The sequence below is a fragment of the Triticum aestivum genome, chromosome 3D (assembly GCF_018294505.1).
Source record: "Triticum aestivum cultivar Chinese Spring chromosome 3D, IWGSC CS RefSeq v2.1, whole genome shotgun sequence".
Lineage (NCBI taxonomy): Eukaryota > Viridiplantae > Streptophyta > Magnoliopsida > Poales > Poaceae > Triticum > Triticum aestivum.
The window spans coordinates 19,387,894-19,397,813 of NC_057802.1; the positions used below are offsets into that span (position 1 = coordinate 19,387,894).

General features: G+C 45.0%; 1 protein-coding gene and 1 non-coding gene across 3 annotated transcripts; one reads left to right on the forward strand and one right to left on the reverse strand.

The window, feature by feature from the left end:
* The first annotated feature begins 4,828 nt into the window (after nt 1–4,828).
* On the forward strand, nt 4,829–4,899 carry TRNAG-GCC (transfer RNA glycine (anticodon GCC)). Its single transcript has one exon. It is a non-coding gene; the product is annotated as a tRNA-Gly (tRNA).
* Nucleotides 4,900–5,217: 318 nt separating this feature from the next.
* LOC123076972 (L-Ala-D/L-amino acid epimerase) lies at nt 5,218–8,534 on the reverse strand. 2 transcript variants are annotated; one of them, XM_044499146.1, is made up of 7 exons: nt 7,867–8,534; nt 7,317–7,427; nt 7,010–7,226; nt 6,515–6,895; nt 6,326–6,387; nt 5,846–5,922; nt 5,218–5,535 (listed from the first exon to the last, which is right to left on the reverse strand). In XM_044499146.1, exons 1-7 carry the CDS (start codon nt 8,380–8,382, stop codon nt 5,520–5,522), a joined length of 1,380 nt encoding a protein of 459 aa, XP_044355081.1. In that variant the 5' UTR covers nt 8,383–8,534; the 3' UTR covers nt 5,218–5,519. The 2 variants fall into 2 exon arrangements, with proteins under 2 accessions (XP_044355081.1, XP_044355082.1); XM_044499147.1 differs by having other exon boundaries at nt 6,562–6,895; nt 7,867–8,524.
* Nucleotides 8,535–9,920: the final 1,386 nt, after the last annotated feature.

Consider the following 9,920-nt stretch of genomic DNA (forward strand, 5'->3'; position numbering starts at 1 on the left):
AAGATCTATAGAGATAGATCAAGACGCTTGATAAGTTTTTCAATGAGTACATACCTTGACAAGATTTTGAAGTAGTTCAAAATGGAACAGTCAAAGAAAGAGTTTCTTGCCTGTGTTACAAGGTGTGAAATTGAGTAAGACTCAAAGCCCGACCACGACAGAAGATAGAAAGAGAATGAAAGTCATTCCCTATGCCTCGGCCATAGGTTCTATAAAGTATGCCTTGCTGTGTACCAAATCTATTGTATACCCTACACTGATTTTGGCAAGGGAGTACAATAGTGATCTAGGAGTAGATCACTGGACAGCGGTCAAAATTATCCTTAGTGAAATAAGGATATGTTTCTCGATTATGGAAGTGACAAAAGATTCGTCGTAAAGGGTTACGTCGATGCAAGTTTTGACACTAATCTAGATGACTCTAGGTCTCGGTCTATATACATATTGAAAGTGGGAGCAATTAGCTAGAGTAGCTCCGTGCAGAGCATTGTAGACATAGAAATTTGCAAAATACTTACGGATCTGAATGTGACAGACCCGTTGACTAAAATTATCTCACAAGCAAAACATAATCACACCTTAGTACTCTTTGGGTGTTAATCACATAGCGATGAGAACTAGATTATTGACTCTAGTAAACCCTTTGGGTGTTGGTCACATGACGATGTGAACTATGGGTGTTAATCACATGGTGATGTGAACTATTGATGTTAAATCACATGGCGATGTGAACTAGATTATTGACTCTAGTGCAAGTGGGAGACTGAAGGAAATATGCCCTAGAGGCAATAATAAAGTTATTATTTATTTCCTTATTTCATGATAAATGTTTATTATTCATGCTAGAATTGTATTAACCAGAAACATAATACATGTGTGAATACATAGACAAACATAGTGTCACTAGTATGCCTCTACTTGACTAGCTCGTTAATCAAAGATGGTTAAGTTTCCTTACCATAGACATGAGTTGTCATTTGATTAACGGGATCACATCATTAGGAGAATATTGTGATTGACTTGAGCCATTCCGTTAGCTTAGAACTTGATCGTTTAGTATGTTGCTATTGCTTTCTTCATGACTTATACATGTTCCTATGACTATGAGATTATGCAATTCCCGTTTACCAGAGGAACACTTTGTGTGCTACCAAACGTCACAACGTAACTGGGTGATTATAAAGGTGCTCTACAGGTGTCTCCAAAGGTACTTGTTGGGTTGGCGTATTTCGAGATTAGGATTTGTCATTTCGATTGTCGGAGAGGTATCTCTGGGCCCACTCGGTAATGCACATCACTATAAGCCTTGCAAGCATTGTAACTAATGAGTTAGTTGCGGGATGATGTATTACGGAACGAGTAAAGAGACTTGCCGGTAACGAGATTGAACTAGGTATTGAGATACCGACGATCGAATCTCGGGCAGGTAACATACCGATGACAAAGGGAACAACGTATGTTGTTATGCGGTTTGACCAATAAAGATCTTCATAGAATATGTGGGAGCCAATATGAGCATCCAGGTTCCGGTATTGGTTATTGACCGGAGATGTGTCTCGGTCATGTCTACGTAGTTCTTGAACCCGTAGGGTCCGCACGCTTAAAGTTCGATGACGGTTATATTATGAGTTTATGTGTTTTGATGTACCGAAGGTAGTTCGGAGTCCCGGATGAGATCGGGGACATGACGAGGAGTCTCGAAATGGTCGAGACGTAAAGATCGATATATTGGACGACTATATTCGGACATCGGAAAGGTTCCGAGTGATTCGGGTATTTTTCGGAGTACCGGAGAGTTACGGGAATACGGGAAAGAAGTATTGGGCCTTAATGGGCCTTAGTGGGAAGGAGAGGCAGCAGCCAGGAGGTGGCGCGCGCCCCTCCCAAGCCCAGTCCGAATTGGAAAAGGGGTTTGGGGCGCGACCCCCCTCTCCCTTCCTTCTCCTTTTTCCCCCTTTCCCCCCTTCTCCTAGTTGGACTAGGAAAGGAGGAAACCTACTCCAACTAGGAGTAGGAATCCTACTCCCTTGACGCGCCCCTCCTAGGGCCGGCCTCCTCCTCCCTTGCTCCTTTATATACGGGGCAGGGGGGCACCCCATGGACAGAACAATTGATCATTTGATCTTTTAGCCGTGTGCGGTGCCCCCCTCCACCATAGTCCACCTCGATAATACTGTAGCGGTGCTTAGGCGAAGCCCTGCGTCGGTAGAACATCATCATCGTCACCACGCCGTCGTGCTGACGAAACTCTCCCTCAACACTCGGCTGGATCGAAGTTCGAGGGACGTCATCGGGCTGAACGTGTGCTGAACTCGGAGGTGCCGTGCGTTCGGTACTTGATCCGTCGGATCGTGAAGATGTACGACTACATCAACCGCGTTGTGCTAACGCTTCCGCTTTTGGTCTACGAGGGTACGTGGATACACTCTCCCCTCTCGTTGCTATGCATCACCATGATCTTGCGTGTGCGTAGGAAATTTTTAAAATTACTACGTTCCCTAACATAAACAACAATGACAAAGTTTATACCTCACGATAAAAGAAACCCTTCTAAAATCCTACTTTATGCAAAGCATTAGGCTCTCGCCAGACAAAACTTATAATATTAACCTCACCGACCTCTACCAATGCCTTGTCACGCAACTCTCCTCCATGGTTGCCCCTTTCTCCGAGGGGGAAATCAAAGAGGCCTTCCTCCAAATGAACCCTCAAGCAAGCCCATGTCATGATAGCTTCGAACTAGCCTTTTATCAGAAATTCTGGTCTATTCTAAAACCAATCATCCTCCCCTTGTTGTCTTGTCTGACTTATTTCATCTGCAGACACAAACAAAACGCCCGAAGCAAAGCTCATATCGTCCTTCTACCCAAAAAAGACTCCACCGTTATGCCTGACTTTTATAGGCCAATCTCTCTTCAGAACTCTCTGATCAAAGTGGTCGCTGAGGTTCTACACAATTTGCTCAAACCATAAATACCCCACATCGTACACGTAGACCAAATAGGCTTCATCTCCGGTAGGAATATAGCAAAAAAAATTCCTACATCACTGACATAATTAGTTCCTAGGTTCTAAAGCTAGACTTTTGTAAAGCCTTCAACTCAGTTTCGTCATCCACCCTAAACAAAATTCTACTTCAACGAGGAATGCTAGAACTCTATTGTTCTTGGATCCAAAACATCCTATCCACTGGTAAAACCGTCATAATGCTTAATGGTATTTTGGGAAACTTGATCAACTGCAAAAACGTTCTGGGCCAAGGAGACCCCCTTTCCCCATACCTCTTTATCATAATGGATGGCCTTGTGAAGTAACTTATCCACCAGAATTCCCACCCTCTAGTACATCACCACCCCATCTGCACATACCTAACTCCAAACACCCGCAATACGCCGACGACACCCTCATCATTGCCGAGGCAACTCCTGCCAGTACATCCGCTCCCAAAAACATCATGCAAGATTTCACCCTAGCCACTAGTCTCTCAATATACTTTTCTAAAACCCCCTATGTCCCAATGAATTTATATGACTGACTGTGAAACAACAATTGCGGAAACATTGCATTTTCCAATTTCTTCTTTCCCCCAAATCTACCTTGGATTGCCACTCTCTCCTACTCGACTCCCCTCTGATGCCTTCACGGCAATCCTGAAAATCTTCCACAAATACCCTGTCGTCTGGAAAGCAAAGCTACGTAATAAGGGTGACTGCCTTATCCTTCTATCCACCATAATAGATTCTCTTGCTACTATTTGATAACGGTCTTCCTTATTCCCAAGAAAGTTTCTAAAAAGAAAAACGTTATTTCTAGCATCATTTAGTCGTGGGGATTTTCAGTAAGTTAACAAAAAAAAGGAACATATGCATCTCCAATTCTATTTCTACCATGAATCATTTGCAACATAATGTAGCATATGTGTAACTTTGAAAAAAAAAGTGTTGGTCGGTAGTTTGAAATTTTCATATAAGCACAAGGGTGACAACTTTGCAAAGGTATGTGCATTGTAACGACAGACTATAACCTTTGACAACAAAGTTTGGGTCGACCCTCTTGTCCTGGTGGGTCGATGATGACCGCGGCTCCCTTGGCCCAGTTTGTTTTTTGAAGTCGACCCAGAAGACGCATCAGCCTTGAAATTATTTGTCGGACCAGTGTCCCAATGGGTAACGTCGGCTCATTCCCATTGCGAGTTTCATTCACTTGTGGAGATAGGAGAGTATGGTTTAAAAAGTCACTTTGGTGCACGAGCTCTAGTAAGCCCTATATTTTGAATACTACCAAAATGATATTTTGAAGTCTCATTTTTTTTAAATGTAGCATGTTATGGATGTATATTACACATGTGCAAATTCCAGTGATGAAAATAAGTAACCATGTGAGTTACACAAAAAATGATAAAATCATGATTCTAGAAAGATGAACATTTTTCACTCAAAAAAAAAAGATGAACATTGCATGTATTATTTAAAATCACCATTTTGTCGTTTTTGTATAGCTCACAAGTTAACTTATTTCATCACCAAACTTTACACATGAATAATATACACCCATATGATCATGTAAAATTCTTTTCCGAATTTTCTGAAACTTCAAATGTGTTTTTTAATAAACTATACAAAATGGGGTGCTCCAAAAATCTACAACATGGTTTAACTTTCCAGCATCCAAGGACCTTCTTACTACTGCCGGCCCATGCATGATAGGTGTCGCCTGAGGGCCCAAGACAAGATTGATTCGGCGGAGAGTGCGGTGGGCCGCTGGCCGTACCCAGATCCTCTATAAGGCACAAATATTATACGCAAGAATTTTGATAGCTATCAGTCAAGCACCAGTGGTCTAGTGGTAGAATAGTACCCTGCCACGGTACAGACCCGGGTTCGATTCCCGGCTGGTGCAATTTTTCTTTTGTTTTCTCTTTTCTCCTTCTTTTTGGCTGATGTTACAGTTTTCCCTGTTACACAGTGCTGTTTAAGCAAATTTGTGCTCTTTCTTCAGCAAGAACTTCGTTTTTTTTTTTAGCAAAATAGAGGCCGCCCTCTACGATTTCATTTATAGAAAATCACATGGTCTGATCTTCAGCAAGAGTTAATCCCCTCTCACCCTTCAAAACGAGATGCTCGTAGGCTCGTACACAAGATCTTCTCTTTCACTGATGGACAAATGCTGAATCATTCGACGATAGACGCCTCAGAAACATGGAAATGCACAAGAAACTTTGCTAGCTCAAAGAAGGGCAGTCTCATTTATTCCAGAAAAATACAAAGGAGAACACTGAAGGAACAATTACCGGTTGTACCACACTACAGCAACAATGCCAGCCAAGCTGGACTTCTGAACGTTTCTATCTACAGCCTGATCAAATAGATAAACGGGAGCTTCACCACTATATATAGCTTACAATTGATTGTGTTACATTTCAGCTCCACATGATTGTCGTCGGGTGTGATAACTTCTACGCTCTATACTGAATGCGCTGATATGCTTTATAAAGTTCCTCCTGGAGGATAAGGCGTGCGTTAACCATCTTCATTTCTGAAAAAGGAAATCAAATGTGTGCCTGTTTAGACATAGTACCAATAATAAGATTAAAGAAGACGTTAGTTTCAATAGGCAACTCTTATGCATATTTTCATTTTTATCAAGGATAAAATCCCTCTTGTCAGATCATATTTAATAGGTGAGAGGCTATGTAAAGGTATCTGACAGGCAAATTCAAGTTTACTGCAGCCCGAGACAATGTTTGTAACTGGCTATATTTTAAGCTGATTACAATATTTTGAATGTTGAGAAGTACAAAAAATATCTGCAGGAAGTGGCGGTTCATGAGTGAGCTGTGACATACCCATCCATTATTGTTGTCCAAATGAAGGAAACCGCCATGGCCTCGAGCATTCTTAAACTTGTAGACAGGTCCAGAAGCTGATAATAGAAGTCGATTAAGACAGTAAGTACAGTCCAGAGAGCAGAGATAATAATCTGATTTTATTGATTTATTACTCTGAAGATCCATAGCATAGCTTGCGAAGAAGAGAACAACAGATTTTGCACAAACATGAATAGAGCAGTATTTTGCTTTGAGATGTCAGCACATAAGCATTGGAATGCCAGCTTAATAATTCTTAGTAGCAATAAACAACTGACAGGTAACAGCATATTTTTCACAATATGGGCTGGTTTTCGGAAACGAAATCTTGGAAAGAAACATCTGCGGCATTACATGAACAAACTGAAAGTATAACTGTCATTGTAAAAAAAAACTGAAATTATAGTATACATGAAACAAAAGGAAATTGCAGCTGTACAGGATTTTGTGTAGGAATACCTTCATAGCCACCGTACACTGGATCTTCGGACAATAAAAGAGGTGCGTCCAGGTCAATAAAACTGCAACAACAAAAGAAGAAGAACCATTTAAGCACATGATCTGACAGACATAAGGTCTAAAACTTTATGCTATCATTTCTAGATTGAACTTCCTAGTGATAGTGCCTTCAGGTGTAAAAAACCATACTTTTCACAAGTAATCTTTTTTGCAGTGAATTTTCACAATTATCCAACCTGAAACAACCAAGCCCAGCGGCGAGATGACCAGCAAAGCCCATGGCAATCCTAGTCTCGATCATACCACCAATCATAAGTGCAATACCAGCTTTTCTTGCAGCATCAATTACTTCGAGGGCTCCAAGAACCCCCAACTTTGCCAGTTTGATGTTAATAACATGAGCAAGGTTTCCATGTATAATTTTCTGAGCATCATGTAAACCACGACAGCTTTCATCAGCAGCAACAGCAACTCTGTATTTCTCCATAGCAGCGACGCTAACTTCACGGAGACCTTGCCAGTCATCTCTATGAACTGGTTGCTCAAAGAGTACAGGAGTCACTCCCATTTCTGAAACCAATGAAATAAATAAGATACAGTACTACTGAAGTACAGATACCATACAACGTCACACTGATTGAGATATTAAAGAGTGAAAAGATTGAACATAGTGAGAGTACACACCGTTTAGTCTGTCAAGAACTTCAATTGCTTGGTTTGCTGTGTACCCTTGATTTGCATCCAAGATAAATGAGCAGTCCGGATGGACAAGCCGTATAGCCTTCAGAACTTCTATGTCTGAGTTCAAGTTTTTCCCTACTTTGAGCTTCAGAGTTTGAAACCCTTGTCCCCGATATTTTGCAGCCAATTGAGCGGCTTCATTTGGGGTCACAATTGGAATCTAAATTCAGAAATAGATGAACTTAGCAATTTTGATGACGCAAACGTAAGGATGCTGGACCCACTGAAGAGAATACTTTGATAACCATACCGTCATGTCTGTTGTCACAGTGTTTGATGCTCCCCCAAATAATCTCCACAAGGGTATGCGGATGCTGTTAGCTACCGCGTCAATCACTGCCATCTCCACTCCTGCTCTGGCCTTTGTTGGAGAAAAGAACAAGTAAATACACATCAGGGGAAGATTCTTGTGTCCCAACACTTTTGAAATCATGAAAAGAAAAATGAAAATGATACATTTGACCGAGGGAGGGAGCTCCTCCGACGTACGGCGCCTGCCGTTGGGCCACTGACAGGTGGGCCAAGTTCTAGTCAGGCCCATGAGTCAGTGACGGAACGGCACCCTGCCGCACGGCAGGGGATCCTCGTCCTTGACCACCGAGACACCTCTCCGGTCAACGACAGTTTGAGGAGTTCTCCACCACAAGACAGCAGAGGATGAAAATGAAAATGAAAATGATACATTCTAGTACTAGTATTAAGTATTAACTATGTAGACATGTTCATGAAGACTGAACCCATTTTATTTTTCCCCCAAGATTAGGATGGGCAAGCAGACTGGGTGTGGATGGATGTCTCACCGATGCGAAGGCGTGTCCGGGGAGCGCATCGGCAACGTCCTGGAGCACGGCGCCGAGGGGCGCGCTCCGGGCAGCCACGAGCGCGGCGCAGGCGCGTCCGACGGCGGCGAGCGCGGTGGGCTGGTCCTCGGCGGTGACGGGGTGGTGGAGCGGGGCCTCGCCCCAGCCGACGGCGCCGCTGGAGAGCTCGACCCGCACGGCGACGTTGGCGACGGCCTCGAGGCGCGAGGAGGCGATGGTGAAGGGCGCGGCGAGCGGCACGTTGAGCGGGCGCGCCTCGGCCGCCGCCACGTCCACCGAGAAGGTCTCCTTGAGCGCGTCGAAGCCGAACGCCTCCATCGGCTGCTGCTGCTGCGGCGTCGGTGGGTATGGGGACGGCGACGGCGACGGCGAGATGGCGCGGAGGCGGCAGGCGACGCGTGGGGTGGGGTTGAGGAGTGGCCTCGGGTAGGAAGGTTTGTGGGCGAAGCAGAGAGGGGGTGAGGAGGATGTGCTGGAGGAGATGGAGGCGTCCATGGCCGGCAGCGTCGACTGACAGGGTGGTTAGCGCAGTGGCGACTCACAGGGTGGGGCCGCGTCGCCCGTGGCACGCCGGTGGCCGTCGTTGGCATCTCCACTGCTCCGTGACGGAGAGGTGGCGGAGCAGCGCACGGGAGCGGGCCCACCTGTCAGCCGAGCACGGAACTGTTCGGTGTCGCGAAGCTCGGGCGTGGCTGCATGCGGCGGTGGGGCCCAGACGCAGCGGGCCAGAGGGGCTGGGCTGGCGATGCCGTCGAGGGGCAGCTGCAGCAGAGCGGGATCGCCGCGGCGGTGGTCGGCACGTGGACAGAAGAAGTAGCCCGTCCGTCCGTCCGTCCGTCGGGGGGACCACCCGTCGGTGAGCACCGCCGACGATTCGGCAGACGATCGTCCTCGTGCGTGCTGCGGCATGGTGGGCAGTGGGCGCACACACACATGAACATGATGAGCACATTCAGCACATGCCATGGGCCCACCGCGCTAGCATTCGCTCGTGATGAGGAACACTGGGCTCTTCAGTGCCAAGTCCCACTGTCGAAGTAATTAATTCGTTTGTTCATCTCGTGGCCGCCGGACAGGCATAGTTAATATACTAGTAGTACTACTTGAATAGATCGGGACGGCGCCTTGGCGCGAGGCGAGGGTGCCGGTCTAAACCTTTTGACGAAGCATGTAACAATATGCCAAAAGAACCCAAATATAGCATTTGCACTTATACAGAATGATAATAAATTAAAGAAATATTTGATTGTGATATAAGTAAAACACAACGGATCTCAAGATCAACATCAAATTATAAGACAGGATCAAAGCCCGGTGCATTCATACGACCACAAAGAGACAGTCATTATATTTGACACGAAATTCGATACCAAAAGCGAGAACACATAAGGAAAGCCAACTACGGAGCCATCATCACTAAACATACTAATAAGTGGCGTAATTCATCTGCCTTGTCGATGTACTTCACAGGGACTGCCTCACACGAACCTGATACAAACAAATTGTGAGATTTATAAAATACAATGATTTCTATACTCAAGCATTCTTGAAAGTGCAGTATATGTACAGCAAGGCGAAATCACGGTAGTTATGAATTAGGAGAGGCCGCATCTAATAGCGCGTCATTTTTTCCAGGTGTCCTTCCAAGCGGCTACTTGTGTCTTTCATTATATCAGGAAGATCTCCAACAGAGTAGTCCATGGCAACTGCATTCTAAAATGCATAAAAAAGTAATGCATGTAAGCCAACCTCTAGCAAGCCTCATGTTATTGGTCTTTGACTCCTCTAACTGCCGCAGCAAGCGTTCGGCACGGCGCTGCTGTCATTTGGACGACGCAAGGTTCAAATCTCTAACAACTGTGTTAGTCATATCGTCTATGTATCTGACAGCCTTTATCGCAGCGGTATCCTCGGCAGCCTCATCGTCTGTGCAATAAAGTCCTGGCACAGAAGTGTCGCTGATTGGTCCCCCAAGGTCAATCGTAGAGGTGTTGTAAAAGACGGTTACACGGATTTTGCCCTCCTCATGAACA